The sequence below is a fragment of the Larus michahellis genome, chromosome 2 (assembly GCF_964199755.1).
Source record: "Larus michahellis chromosome 2, bLarMic1.1, whole genome shotgun sequence".
In the NCBI taxonomy this organism is placed as follows: domain Eukaryota; kingdom Metazoa; phylum Chordata; class Aves; order Charadriiformes; family Laridae; genus Larus; species Larus michahellis.
In genome coordinates, this window is record NC_133897.1 from 7,730,944 (window position 1) to 7,747,214 (window position 16,271).

Sequence of the window (16,271 nt, forward strand, 5' to 3'; positions counted from 1 at the left end):
ATTCCCCTGCCACTCCGGAGGTGAGTCACAGCAAGGGGGTCTGACCCTCACCACACAGATGCAGCAGGGACAGAGAGAGTGCTCCTCAGCCACTGTAATGGGAAGAATATGAATTGGAGTCACCCAGTTCCCTGGCTTCCTCCCTAGGCATGTTACAACTTCTACAAGAAGCGAAGAAAGGCTTCAGTCACTGTCATTAAACAAGTCTGCTTCATTCCCAAAAGAAATTTTATCCTAAGGGAAACATACTGGCAGTGCAGAACGGTGCAATAAAGTGTTCCCACTTGCACAGGGTGATTTAGGATGTTCATTCAAATTCTGCGACTTCCACGCATCTCTGTAGAAAGATCTCCTGGCTTGTATTTTCTCTAAGATTTTGTCAGCTAGAGTCTACTTAATCCAGACTAAAACATTTGAAGTGGAAGTGTAGCAACAGAGGAAGACCAGTTCTGCTCCGGATCTCCAAGAAAGAAATGGCATAGTGGTAGTACAAAAGAATTACCTACATGCCTTGTTGGAAGCAGAGCTCTACTTCTGCAGTCGCACTCAGCACGACACAAAGAATTTCATAGCCATGACACCTAAAGGAGAAAAGGAAAACAGTATAACCCTAAATCCGTGTGCAGATGGAACCAGCTCTGCTTTCTGAAACAGAAAGAAACTTCCCATGTTTGTTCCCTTATTTTCTTTTTTACAAAACTGATGTCAAGTAAAACATTGTGCAACAGTGCCTGTATCACATAAGGCCTCTGTGCTTTCCACAATTTATAAAATCCAACCACATCACGTTTTATCACACAACAGACTTTCCATGGTGTCATGTAACAAGAATTCCCCTTCTCTGAAGATCCTACAGAGTCTTTAAAAGACTTTAATCAGCCTTCACACCACAAATCTCCACATATTAAAGAAAGATGGGATTAAGTAAGGGTGCTCAGGCTTTCTGTTGGTTTCACGTAGGCAAAGATATAAACATAGACAACTTACAGATGTACAGAAAGATAGTTTCAAAAGATTTAAGCAGGGTAAGTTGTGGAATTAAGATACTGTACTAGATAGGTATGCAGAGAGGCTGGCACGCTGAACACATGGAATCAAAGCTGATAGAGATGGGTAGAGTGATTCATATACAAGGGACTTGACTTTGTCATCCAGCTATTCCCAAACAGCAAGCATGATCTGAAAAGTACCCAAGAAAAATTGAAGTCACAAACACACAGAACAGTATGATGCGTTTTTAATCAGGCTTTCAATCACAAAGTAAATTTTTCCACCAACACACTCACAGACATTTAAAAATTATTTGTCTACAAAGAAGAACAAAATGATTTAAACAACTCCAGTAAATTCTGAGAAAATCTTTTCCGATCTTCTCCTTGGGAGTCCACTCTTCAGACGACTTGTAAATTTTGTTTTGCTTCTATTTCACAAGACAAGAAGAGGTTGGGTTGTAGATAACCTTCTGTTCAAGCTCAGCATATCTTTTCAGAAGTGGACGATAGAGCTAAAAAGGAAAAAGAAATAAATATGTCTAGGTTGAAAAATTAGATTTTTAAATCACGCTGCAGTTAAACATCTTCAGACCTGAAAAATACAGCATCTTCGTAGGTACCTCACGGTTTGGGGTTTTTTCTCCCCGGTTTGTTCAAGACAATGCTGAAGAGTCTTCCTTCTTCAAATGTCACAGTCCTTTTTATCATCTCTTTTACAGCTTAATTTTATGACATGCACAGGTTGTTCTTATTGTGGCTGCATTCTTGCTATAAGCAGAAGTCATTACTTCCAGAGGAAGCAGCTCTGTTCAAGTCACCTCTCCCCGCCTGACATGCCCCCTCCGTAATAGCTGTCCTAATCACCCAGGCAGAACTCCTGTCCTTGCCTCCCTCCGCTGCCTCAGGACGGATCACCGCCTCTGTCCCCTCCTCCTCTGCCGGGCTAATAAGCACACGGCTACCCCCTAGCACAGTCAAACACCACCGTCAGAAAGGTCCTCCTTGGCCAATGTGCTGACCAGGGCCTTCTAAAATACACTTCCCACTCCCTCTCCCGCCCCTATCATACTCACGTATCTATCCGAGCTGCTTCTCTCCTTCACATCTTTCACAGCCACGACTTTTCCTGTCTACACTCTGCTCCATGGCCAGGCTCCTTGCTCCCTCATCCCAGGCCCAGGGGGACAAACAGAGACCCAACTTCTTTCCACAGTTAGATCGAGTATCTGAGTGGCTTTTTTTCTATTTCCCTAGCTACAATTATCCAGGAACTGTGACAACTGTAAAAAGCAGAATCAACACTGAAATGTATTCAAAACCCCACATTCAGACACGCCCTGTGCTTTTGGATATGGGTGAGATCCATGTTGGGATTCGTTTCATTCATTACCTTTTTATTTTTTTCCCCTTTTGCTTCAAGCCCATCACATGACATATCACAGATGATGAGCTGCTTGTATGCAAGGTTACATAGCAGAAACCCTGACTAGAGCCTAACCCTACTGCTGGCTCCCACCCAAAACCGAACTTCATCTAGACCTTGGAGATACACCTTCTTCCTTATCTCCTCTTACTGGTTTTAACTGTCCATCTAGTAAAATCAGTAGTTTGACAAGCCATACCAGGACAGCTTCACTCATTTGCTAGCTCAAACACAAAGAAGGGACTACCGGGAGCCAGCACAGGGTCTGGTACAGGCTTGAGCAGCCCTTAGGAGGATGCCATAAGGTCATATCCCTGCTGCAATGAATCCTAGGGGCCGCCAGTCTGGTCTACAAGCCCTCTGCACTGATGTTATTCATAATCAGGGCAGTCTCGCTCCTGGCTCCAGGTTCAGAGAGGTTATAGAGCCATAATGAATCATGCCCAGTAAACTGAATTACTGCTCTCATCAATAAGTGAGATCCAGCATTTAAATGCATTTTATCCTTTTCCAGATAAGAGCCACAGCCAACAACTGGATATGCATGAAAAATTCAGGAGGGAGATGTTTCAAGTATAAACCATGAAGCCATAGGAAGAGACACGGTTGTTCTTATGCAGTTTTATGTACAGTCCTGCAGCACCCTCAGTGTCTCTAACAGTCACACTTTCTCAGATGAAAGAAAAAATAATAATCAAAAGTTTGCAGTTTTCTCACTTAGGTAATAAAGAGCATGTTTTGTTCTTGTGTTTCAGTTGTCAGCAAAATATCTGGTTCCTATGTTTCCCTCTTCCTAACAATAGTTTCAGTCTGACCAGTGAAACCTGGATTTATCTCTTCGTTACACCTTCCACAATGGCAGGTGAGAGCAACTTAATGGACAAATTCTGCAGAAGGAGCCTGTTTTGATCAACTGGTCCCTTTTACCAACCAGATATTACAGAAGCTAAAGCACATTTCTCCAACAGATTAAGTATATCAAGGGGAAGAAGAGAAGAAGCATCTACAGCAAATGGAAGGAGACACCATTTGCCAGCCAAGACCTCACCAAAAAAGTTTTTAAACCCATCCCCCAGTGATTCACCAAGTCTTACTGTGTCTTGAACTTACACCAATTAAAACAGAGAAACCTACTCACTCTTACCTCTGCAACAGACTCGTTCGGTGACCTGGGGCAAGTCGTTTAACATGTATGTGCCCCAACTTCTCTTCTGCATAGGACAGTGATACTGAGACCCATAAAGATTTATGCAGATTTATGAGGTTAGAAAATAAAATGCACCGCTACTATGAAACGCCACATGACTCGGCATGGGCTTTTTAACTGACTACATGAGGGCCTTGGGGGTTCAGTGAAGTATGTATATATATATATATATACTTTTCATGTTCCCAAAGAATATTATTGCTCCCATTTCTGCTAAATATGCACATCAGAGTAAACAAAATATTGAGAAGGCAACTATGGCTATACTGGGAGTATCGGTCTGTGAAACAAAACCAGCTCCTTTATTCACCGAAGCATCTATAATCAAGCCTCGCTATTTCTTACGCTGCTATTCTGTAAATTTGATAAACCCTAGGCGCTTCTCAACAAAGATTCAGCACAACAGAGCTGCACTGGTAAGCGAGCTCAGCCACTGAGAAAGCAGGTCCCTATTACTTACCCAGCAGTATTTTTACAAAATACACAACAGCACATTTACTAGAAGGCTGGGAAGTATTATTGTTAATAAATCACTCTAAATTAAAATGTGTCAAAATAAATGAACAACCACATTTACTGATACAGTTTCTTTTCCTGTTTATTGGACTTAAGCACTTAGCTTGCTAATTGAGAAAATTCAGGCATTTGCAATAAGCTTTCCAGCCATTACTGTAAATGAATGCTGCATTATAGACCACCTGATAAAATGCAAACAAAAAATTAAGAATATTCCTTTTACTCTCTTCCTGTTCATTTGGGGTAAAAAGCAGCGCAGTTCAGGAGAGCTAAGCCAAATTTTTAAATTCTTCTTCCTCAGGGAATCTGGCTGTAATACCACCAGTACATCATGGCTGATAAGCGCAGCAGTACCACAAGCTTTTCACAAGCGGTATTTTACACGCCAGCTTGACACCAGCTGAAGTTTGGGGCCAAAGCAGTGCAGCCCCCATGAAGTACGGAGAAGAAAAGCCAAACTGCACCAACCAAGAACCTGGCCCAAGCACACACACAGATGTGGCTGTGAAAGATGCTTCTCCATGTCTGCTGTGACTGAACTGCCTCCACAGAACCTTGGGCAACTCCTCCTAAGTGATTCCAGGAGCCTTTTTCCTGAGGCAATTATATAGATTTATTTTTATAATCAAGGTCCAAAGGGAATAAAGAACTCTCAATGATGCATAAAAACTCAAGAACATAAATTCCCTCTCTGTCATAGCCTCAAACCTAATATATCAGACCAAGATATTTAACAAAAGTAATTACATGTATCACAACATGAACCTTATTATTGTCCATAATTTAATTGTCCTTGCTATATTACGGCCTTTTCTCCTGCTTATCTCTACAGCCTACTCCACAACATTAGCTGTACTCTGATGGCTTCATTTACAAATCCCAAACTTCTCTCCTGGGACAATTTGGCCACACTCTGACAGTCCCAAGAAAATGCTGATGATAAATATTGCATTATAACAGAGAAAAACTTAACCTGCCCTCCCTGGAAAACGCATTCAAATAGTGTTACCTTGCTATCTAGTCTAAATCAAATATGTCATCCTCAGACTATATCTCACCATAGTACCAGCCTATGAACTCAACAGGGCTTTTACTGTTTCCTTGTACAATGTCTGGGACAATGTCCCATTGTCCCATGGGACATCTGCCGCCCTCCAAAAGCAAAACCAGCTACAAATTATTACTACAAGTGACAATCCGCATGGATCTGTCTATCTCCTGCAATGCTATGTTAGCCAGTTCAAAATTTACACGTTACAAAGATGATGCTGATGATTATCTAATTTTAATCTACCCAAGTACATTTAATCTACCCTGAATAGATTAAAATTAATCAGCCTTTCACAAACACTTACTACTTTTGATAGGCTCCTTTATTTTTAAACCAAACTCTAATTATTTAAAGAGATTTGCTTAAGAAATCAAGAGATACAGATGTTTTATTTTTACATCATAGCAGTTCCTCACCTTTCTTAACACAGAAAGAATACTCTTAAAGCAGAACGAATATGACAGTGTCCCGAAATACTCTGAAGACTCCTCCAAAGAACCACACCTCAAACTGTCACTTTATTTACTTTGGATATTAATTCTGCAAGCCTATCTTAATCAGTTTAATAGGTTAAAAAAAAATATTGGCTACACAAATCACCTTAATCAAACTCCCATCAATACCTATTACATTTTTGTGGTTGTATTATTATTACCTACTTTGCACTAAATTACCAACCTAAACCAACTCTAGAAAACAACCTCCTCCCTGCAAAATCTAACTCAACAAAAATATCATTATTTTAAATCAATAAATAGGTCATTATAACCTCCCTGGGCAGAAGGTTCACTTCTATAAATCCACCTACTTACAAGGCAATTCACCAAAGTCAAGAAAACCTGTTAGGTCTACATTTTCCCTTCTTGAATTTTTGCAGGATTAATACATCTCAGTAGAGTCAATAATGCAATCAAAAATTAAACATCCAGAGGTAGTGAACTGCGCTCTACCTTCTCCCTACAAAACTCTACGTGCTAATATTACAGTAAGTCTGACAGTACATCATAGGCGCACGGCTTGTATAAACACCAGTGATCAACTCCAGATAATCATGTTCTCTCTCATGCTTTCTTGCTTAATTAACCAACTAGCCAACCATCTCTGTTTTAATAGATTACTAAAATAGAGCTGAATTCTAATGCCGGAATAATAGATTCTTTCTGTCTGATAACATGTATTTATTGCTCTAGAATCTCCTGGTTATTTCTGTCATGCTTAGTGGTTCTGATTAATCTTTTTCCTCGCAGGAGGGAGGAGGCTCCAAAGAGGTGAGATGACCCTTCAATTCTTGCTATCCTGAAAAGAGGGGAGAAGGATTCATCGGGTTAACCCACAGATGACTGACTTCATCTAGCCTGGTTGAGTTAAGTGACCAAAGACTACCACCATGAAGGTAACCGCCAGTATACCTTATGATCTGTTTGGGTCTTGACCGAATTAGAAACAAGCTCAAGTTGGGTGAACCCCCACGCCCTACAAATGCACTGCGAAAGCAGGTTCAACTAAGAGACTTAGGGTCATAGCCACAGAGACGATTTATCCTCTTTGAAATGGCCTCTTCCAGGCAGGATGGTCTGCTACAGGATACAGTCACATATTTGACAGGCAAATTGGAACTTACAAGACCTCAGTTTCCACTAACAACTAACTCATCACCCCTCACAAGCTGTCTCCCACCTTGTAACTTTATGTTACCTGCCCATCAGAAGAGCTCTTTTGTGTGCCCCGCTTTTCCTTTTTGAAGTCACACTCATTATCACAAACAATCCTTCAGCAACCAAAGAAACACATTTTGCATTTTTGGTTCCTGGAAAGCCCTACTGCGTGCAAAAGCCTTGGCAAGGAAGCTACATCAAACTGTTCTTTGACCTCTGTCTGTAAGAGGTTTTTCTCCCTCCAATGATCTAACACATGTTGCCTCCGACCTATACCAGGAGGAAAGAATGAAACCAGAGCAGATTGCTGTGTTACGACCTGTTTTTATTCCATCCTGCCAAGATTCAGCTGTAGCTGTCCAAAAAAAATGTAGGGAAGCGGTCCGGGGAATTTCGCATTGGTTAGCCAGGCTCTTTCAGAAGAGCTCCTCAGTGAGACAGAACTTAACCTCGGGATGACTTTGAAGTTTATAAAAAGAACCGTCATTTAAGTGAAAGCCTCTAACCTCAACAGAATGAAATTGGACGGACAGGGAGATGCAGCTGTGTAAAAAACAGAATCAAAGTGACTCATCACATTATGAATTTTTACTGCACTGTTCATGCTAACACACTGTATTACTGACAGGCCCTCTGGCTTTCTGCAGTTTCACAGCCATGAAACTAGCCAGGGAATCCACCCTCAACTGCAAAATTATAAGACAGGAAGAAAAAAAAAAATGGTGTGGAATATGCAATTGCAAGAAGCTGCTTTTAATGGAATGAAGCTGGCAAGCTAAGCTAAAGAGCAGGAACACTTATTCCTTTGCATGCTGTTTGGCCACTACCTTCTCTACCATTCACTCCTATCTACTGGGGCAATAATTCACTGCTGTACATCATTTAAAACTAATAAAAAGATGTGCTATGAGAGCCAGGTCTAACCAAGTGGAAAAGGAGAAGAAAAGTATCGAGAGGGAGATAATTAACTCTTTTAGCTTCCAGGCCATTTTATGCAGACAGTAAAATAGAAAGAGGTAAATGAATTTTCCACTGATCTTTCCAGTTAGGTTAGCTTGGCCCCTGCAGGGGTACAAGGTGCTTGCTGCTCTTGCAAGGCCCCTGTGAGTGACAGCTGTATTCCCTGCCCTTGAGCTTTATAGCTGAAGCAGCACCAGGGGGTCAGAAGCAGGTCTCTGAGCCCTCTCCACCTCCACACGAGCCAGCCGGGCAGCTTTTCAACAGACAGCATTTTTGGGGGGAACAGGGCAGTGACGTGAGGTCGAATCAAGACACCGGGGATCTGCTCCTGCAGTGTATTCCCTGCAGAAGGCTTCAGCTACAACACACACACACACACACAACACGGGCCATTGCTGTTAATTATTTTATCTTTTAAAATGAGGGGGGAAGGTTGAGTAAATGAGATCAGATCAATCAAGTTTAAATTATTCAATGTCTTAATATTTCTGAAGGGGACTTCTATTCGATTACTGAGGTCCTCCATCTCAGTTAATAATTAAATAATATGCTGGCAGGCACAATGCGGCATGATCATTTCTATTATTACTCATGATGATATCTGGTGCTCCTCTACACATGTAGCTGGGAGTTAGTAGTTTTGGCAGATCATTAATTTCCCAGTTTAAATAAAAGCTTTAAAATCTTGTTGCCTGCAGTTAGGGCACATCCAACTCTCATAAATGGAGAACATAAGGCTGTGTTGATGTAAGAGAAGTTTCAGTACAGCTGAAGACAGAGTTACATTCACCTTTGTTTATTCAAACTTGCATTCTAACTTGCTATTTGTTTATTTATTACTGGAAGCTGTTGTAAACTAAGGCCTTTTGCACCTGATAGCGAGAGCTGCAGGGTTGTCACTGGAGAGCCTGAGACAACAACTCCTTCCTTGGTTTTACAGGGGCTGGAACCACGTTGTTAGCAACAATGACTATTTCTTTTGCTTTATCTACGTGGCCTCATAAAGCACAAGCTTCACCTTCAGATATGCTGAAATTCCCAGGATGGGCATGGTACCGAAGCCCTGTGCCTAATGAATCTTCCCAGTTGGCACGCTTTCCAACTCAGAGCTACAAGTAAAGACACAAACTTGCTGACCACTGTTTAAGATCAGACAGGAAGGATTTGGGGGGGGTGTTTTCCAAGAGGCCAGAAAGCACTGTCACCACATCTTTTCCCATGCTGCTTGCTGCAAACGAGTCAAGACTATTTTGTCACTATTATCACTTACAACTTGACTGACCTGTATCTAATATAACCTATTTCATAACCTTTTTCTGTCCCTTAAAGAATAGATTTTGCTCTCTGATCACACTCAGAAAAAAAAAAAAAATAAAAAAAACCCCACACTCTCGCAGACCTGGATGGAGCGATCAGTCAGATTATTCCATCACTACAACACTAGAGATCTCCCAAAAATCAAATCAATCTTTACAAAAAGAGTTGTGTAACAAAACGTTTCTCTAAATGAATCTATTTTACCAGAAGTAGTAGTAAACCACTACATTTTGAAGCAGACAGGAAATAAAAAGAAAAGAGGTACTCCCAAGTTTGCTTACCTCCTCAGCCCCAGCTGTTGGTGTAACAGCCAACCTAGGCTCTGGTGCTGATTTCACAACATCAGCCAAGGACACATTCTTCTCAGCTACGAGCCCTGCAATGAGAATCACAATCCTGATCAATGCAAAAAGCACAATGAGGGATATGCCTTGACTCCCTGGCAAATTAATACATTATATTGATCTTCCCTGGTCAGGTCAGCATTCAGGATTGAAGGATAAATGGCAAAAGATCTTGCGTTCCAATGCGCGAGCCCGGGAAGTGGAGACTCTGTGATTGAGTTTTTGCCAATCACTCAATTCGTACCCTGGAGAATAGGTAAGCAGCAGAAATGCTACTCAACAATATCAGTAATTATTTATGGCTATAACAATACAGTAAACAGCAATGAAAATATGTGGAAGCAAGGGACACAAGGGCAAAATGTGACTGAACAAAAAAGGAAGAGAAATGAAAGCACTGTCAAGAAAATATGCTACAAATTATTAAATATGTTTATATATAAGGAAGCAAAATAATAGGGGAGATCTGCTACTACAGAATCTTGCTTTGCAAGTGAATCACAGCATTTCAGGAGTTCCTTGTTACACCTGCGAAGAACACCAGGCTAACTGCAGAACACCCTACTTGTAGAGGTACACTGTAATATTATTAAGGAGCCCGTGCCATCCATATTTCATTTCTATTAGCAAGTCTTCTCTTTTATTCAATTCCTTTGCCTGGCCAAGAGTGAGTCAGCTGAAAGCATCAATCAAAAATGCCATTTAGAAACACACACAGCATGCCCCTGGGGCTCGGCTGGCAGAGTATCTGAGCTAAGGAGTCCCTCCATCAGCATGGCATCTGAAATCTTCACTCAAATGCTCTGTTGACCAAGCCTCAAGACTTCATATGCCAAACTGGCAGAGGAAATACAGACCTTCTATACATACAAGATATCTGCACAAACTTTAATGACGGTTCCACATCTCACGTGCATTCACGGACAAGGAATTTGCCTGCCGTATTAGATGCTGGGAAACTTCTGGTGGCTTCTGAAGCAGTAGGCAAAGTTTGAGTACTGAGAAAACCAGTATGGAAACTTGGCCTCCAAGACGGAAAAATGGTCCCATCATGGCTTCAAACATACTGATACTCTAACAGTTCTGTTTCCACTGTCCTGCAAAAACGTACTTTGCCTTACAGAACCCTTGTGTCTTTTCTGGAAATAAAGACGAGAGCACGCTGTGCGCGTTAAACACGTCAACTCAAGTTTTGTCTGTTCAGTTTTCTGGGCTGTTTTCAAATGCAAGAGAGCATGTAGTCTTCAGAAGCTATAATGTGACAGCAGAATTTGCTTCTAAAATTAAAGCTTGGCTGATTTCTTCTGATGGCTGATGTTATCTTTTCCATGCTTGTTGCAATCCCATGGTCTTATGTAAACTTGTACAGACATTATCCATGTCTTAAGGTCCAAATACTAAAGCTTCTAATCAGAAAAACTGAGGCTAACAAGAGTTGTCCTAAATGAAGACTTCAGAATCTGATGCACATTCCTTGATTTGTTTAACTGTAAGATATTAGAAACTGTTTTAAAACAACATGAATAAAATTTCCTGCCTGGGATTCAACTCTGAAATGGTTGATGGACCACCTTTAACATACACCTGCATGCATTAATAGATATAATTTAATTAACACTTTATATCTGGAACTTGGGCTGTTGTGTTACAGTGAGTGACATAGTACAGCAAGTAAAATGACTGGTCAACCTAAGAATATCCCAAGATTTATGCTTTTACAAGAGAAAGCGCACACTCAAGCACGGAGGCCAGGAAACCTTGCATATCCTTCATCTTGATGTTTAAAAGCTGGAAGATACATACAGGTTTAATAACATTTACTTAGCCAACAGGTCGTATCATCCCCACCCTCTCTGATCTTCTTTGCTAGGACTGATCTTTTGTTTGGTTTGACCACTTCAGCAATCCAGTTTACAGCCCGGTCCACAAACCAGGCCAGTAGGCTACACCAACACCTTCAGTTGGCTGTATTCTTCCAAGAACAGCACATGAAGGTAGCAGCTCAACACATTAAGGTCCCAGGCCTTCCCCTGTCAGTATCAACAGTTTCCAGGCCCCATCCCTTGGTTGAGAAGCAGCCACCAGGCTTGAATTAGAATATAAATATTATTCTTGGTCCTGATCCAAGCGTACTAAGAGCAAAAAACCCTCTTTGACCTGAGTGACCTTCCAGTCAGATCCACACAGCTTTATTCTCCCCCTCATTTTCAGTAATGTTAATCCCAAGTATTAACCAACTGAAATTAAATGCCCAGACTGCTCAGAAGTGTCTCCTTACACAGTCTTACCGTGAATTGCTCTGTAAGCACTTCCTAAACAAGCGGAGTTGGCAGTATCGATAGTGTACACCGGTGCGTTGAACACATCAGATAGGACCTGAGAAGGATCAAAGCATTGGTTACGCATATCCATGAAAGACAAGGGATAAGCAATCCCCTATCGCTCCTTAGGAAAACAAATAACTACCGCACACCCCAGCCAAGCATTTGGGTACCCATGGAAAGAAGCACTGCAGGCAACGAGTCCTGAACTTGTCACACAACAGGGTATTGGTAAATCTGAGCTAGAGATGTAACTGCAGCCAGGAAACAGTCCCATTTCTCACCAGATCTCTTTATCACGGGTTCAGAGGAGTCTGGGTTCAAGTATCATCTCCCTCATAAGCCCACACAATTAGCCCATGCCAAAGGCTTACATCAGGGCAAGGTGGTCTGCTCAGGAACCCACAACTGCTGCCTGTTTTCTTCCATCATGTTTATGGCTGAGCCAAGTAGGAAGGAAGGAGAGAGGAACCAGTCATGGCTCCTCAGTTCTCAACTTTGATAAAATAAAAGCTTCAGCAGTATGAAGACTTGCTAAGTCTGTCTTCACCTCCACCATTCCCATCATATTGGGGTTAGCAGGAAGAATGACACAGGAGCTGGTTACAGAGTCTCCACATTTACCAAGAATTTTCCTGTCCTTGAGGGATCCTTAGCTATGAAGATATACCAAGACACTTCTCAGCTTTGCTTGAGCAATACAAAGAAAAATTTACAGGCGAAGAATTTGTTACAGTATCCAACAGATACTGAAGTTATTCAACAACACATCGTTTGGCATTGCAATTGACACCAGGAATCTCACATTCACTGAGTACATGTGCTCTTCCCCACAGTGTACGTTCAGGAAAACAGATAAAAAAGGGGAAAAATGAAGACATATTTGGCTAGGAATGTGGAAGGTTCAATAACTCTTTTCCAAAAACATTGTCAACAAACTCTTTCCATTTTGGTTTCATCACGTTTAGGGCTGCAGGTGCCCCTCAGGCTGAGCAATGCACAAAGCAGGTAACAATTCAGATTTCACTTGTGCTGGTTTTATTACTTTTGCCAAAGGGAACAGCGTACCACCTGATTTACATCCATACCATCGAGACTAAAATAAGGCCAGAGTGCCCAGGAATCCAAACCATTTGATCTGGATTAGTGATCTGCAACCTCAGTCCAGGAATTTACAGCCACACTGATTATGGGCCCCAGGGCTTCATGAAAGATGACTAAGAAATTCAATCCATATATGCTATAGAAAAAAAATAGTATGTGACACTTCTAAAGGATTTTGTCTCTCTCTCTGAAAGTTTGTGGTGAGTCTGCAAAACAAGACCTTTGAAAAACACCAGTTTTCATAACTTTAAACAAAAGTGGGTGGTTGCTAACTAGAATCCAATGAAAGCCTGAGCTTATACACTTAAAACACTCTCTTCTGGTAAGATAGCCAAGTCAGTATTGCCTAACTTCACTTGCAAGCAAGCACTGAGCAATACACGAGCTTCAATACTAGGGGACAAATGGAAAATTAATCATGGTATCTATTAAAAAGGCCTCTGGCAATAAGGTCACACAGTGCTGGTTCCACTGCCCATCCTGCCAGCCAATACTACCGTATTGTTTCAGCATATTCCCCATCTGCTTCTTCATCTCATCTCTAATAGGTATTTCTTGTCTTAAGCTTGAATTCCACATTCCTTCGGCCAACAGAGGTTTTTTTTTTTTTGTTTTGTTTTTTTGTTTTTTTTTTTTTTTTTTTTTACTGAATGCTAGTAAGTGCTGTAATACTACAAATAATAACTACCTTTTGTGCCACGTGATTATAAAATTAAAATTATTCAAAGTTCATATATTTAGCAAGTCATTTGAAACTGTGGTCTCTCATGAATAATTTTAAAAGAAGCTGTTCGAGGTTTTACTGTTAAAAATATTTCACTCTGTTTCACTGGTCATTAATCAAGCACCACGTATGTTATAAAAAGCTTCCCAGAACTGTGGAGAAAGCTGCCCTCCTATGTTTTTTTGAAGAGATTTTCCAAAGTTGCCTCCTTTGTGGTATAAAATATAGGAGTTACTGAATGTTGATTAATTAAATGATAGTCTTTTGTAGCCCTGGAACAAATTATCCAAAATCGACCATGATAACGGTGGAAGCTGTTACTCTTCATGCAACTGATATGGTTTCTGAGGTTTTGATTAAATTAAAAAGGAGGATCCAATTAACCAGTGATTGAATTAAGTGGATGACACTGTATTGATCATATTATTTTTAAGACACTTCTAATGAGTTTTAAAAGCAGCTGTATTGTTACACATTAAGAGCAAGCACCACAGCCACCACTCTCCCATCCCCACAATTTTTCAGCTGTGTATGTTGCAGAATTACATGTTATAAGAATATTCAGTTCTCTGCCTTCATTCCACAGCAAGCAAATCCTCCTGGCACCTAAATTGCAAATACTGCTTTAAAAACAAACTCATCTATTAATCCAGTCTCTTTCCTGACATATTCTTAGTAGAATTACTCCAGTAGGGACCAATGTTTTAAGCAATTAACCTATCAGTTAATTTTCCAACGTCAAGTTCCTAAGCAAAATAACCAAAGCAGATGAGGAGGAGAAATGACATCTGCAGGCAAAACATGCCAAATTTTATGTGTCCCAATCAGCTGTACAACCAATGGTTATACAAACATGTGTTTTAGATGCCTTAGGAGAGAGAGAGAGCTTTTTGCTCTTTGCTCTTCAACTTCCATTTATTCCAGATCAGGTTCCGCAGAGCGGACGAGTTTCCTTTCACGTGATTGCAACTGCCAAGCAGGATGGTGCATAGTTGAGGCTGGCCTCTAGATTCTCTCTAGAGTATGGAAAGGGATTAGCATCTCCAGAAAATAATTCACCCTGCGTTCACTAAGTTCAGTGCCAGGACTTAGCCGAAGACAGGTGCCTTTTGGTGTAAACATCTAGCTCCAGGCTCAGTGTCTGCCCCTCTGTCAAAGGGGAGCTTGTCAAGGCAGTCAGTGGAATACAGAAAGCTCCTTGGCTCACCTGAAGGGAGACATCTACATTTGATACGTTAAAACACCATCTGGTTTCCTTTGCACCGTAGCTGACTGGAACTCCCCTGACTATTACAGGATTGACAGATTGTATACGGACATCACATCACAGATGACTGGATTCGGGCAAGATGAATCCCAACCCAGATGTCTAGTTCTGTGATAGCAAAAGCCAGGTGAGAGGCCTCTCACCATCCGTGAGCAAGTCTTTGCCATATCTCACCAGGCAGAAACAGAGAGGATGCAGTACTCTGTCCTCAAGAAGGCAGACAAAGGGTCTTAACCAGGGCTGGATGTGCAGCAACAGCAGCTGAAGAGGAAGGTGGGAAGGGGGAGGACGGACTATACAGAAGCATAGCCTCCCCCCCAGTATATGACACAATGCTCCTAAGTAACAGAAACTCAGAACAACAAGGGCAGGATTTGGGGGTTGTCTGGGGTTCTTTGTTTGGGGTGGGGTTTTTTTGAGTGTTCAGCACCAGCAAAATCACCCTCTAGTTTAAATCTATGGTGCAGCTTTGATCTGAATGACAAAAACTGCAAAAATCTCAGATATCGTATCAAGTCTCTTCTTGACTTCTTTGCTGATTGATTTGATGTAAATCATGAGACCTGGAAATCACCGGTCCTTCAGATACACATTCATAAAATTAGTCAAGTGTAAAAAAAAAAAAAACCTTTAAAGTTCAATACAAAATTAGCATTGGGCTAAAGGTTTCCACACTAAACCTGAAGAAGAGCCCTGAAGACTTGCAGCAGATTCACAGTCCCATATCCCCCTCTTTGGCGGGGGATTCAGTACATCAAAATAAAAATGCCGATGTAACTGCAAGTTCAGTTCAAAGGATTTAGTTTTCCACTTACCTGTAAGATCTTTTTATTGTGGGATGCACCACCAGTAGCCAAAATCCTTGTTCTGGACACTGCAATGCAATACAACATACAGATCAGACTGAAAGCGCGTGCTGCCAAGATCTGCACTACTGAACCAAGCAATGAGAACAAGGAGGTGGAAGTCAGATGGTCTGGGCTCTCTCTCTCTGTACCTCTAATTTACCTTCTGTAAAAAAGGAGATAAGACTAATTACCCACCTTTCCAAGGCACATTAGAACACTTACTTAGAAGAGGCAACATAAATATTGCAGACCTATTATTATTATAGCGCTATCAAAGTCAGGGAGATTTGCAAAAGAGATATACAGCAAGAAAGGCAGAGTGTTATTACACTACAGCTCTGGTTTGAGGTCAGATTGGTTTGGCTCATAGCTGTATATATACAAAGTGACAGGTAACCTTTAAAATCAGCAGTATTTTGCAAACTTATCTCCTCCTGACGTTCGCAGTCAGCGTTCACTGAAACCTGGGCAATCCCTATATGCTTGAATGACAACGAAGTGTGTCAAAAGGTAATTAGAGATGCAACAAGCCATACATCTAT

General features: G+C 41.2%; 1 protein-coding gene across 5 annotated transcripts in view; it reads right to left on the minus strand.

Moving 5' to 3' along the window:
• Positions 1–1,220: 1,220 nt before the first annotated feature.
• Positions 1,221–16,271, minus strand: part of XYLB (xylulokinase) — an 82,656-nt gene continuing 67,605 nt past the window's right edge. For all 5 annotated transcript variants that reach the window (XM_074574032.1, XM_074574031.1, XM_074574034.1 and 2 more), the window contains 4 exons: positions 15,697–15,755; positions 11,754–11,841; positions 9,403–9,497; positions 1,221–1,504 (listed from right to left, as the gene is read on the minus strand). In XM_074574032.1, the coding sequence (XP_074430133.1) occupies positions 1,421–1,504; positions 9,403–9,497; positions 11,754–11,841; positions 15,697–15,755 (326 nt within the window). In that variant the 3' untranslated portion in view covers positions 1,221–1,420. The remainder of the gene's footprint in view (positions 1,505–9,402; positions 9,498–11,753; positions 11,842–15,696; positions 15,756–16,271) is intronic.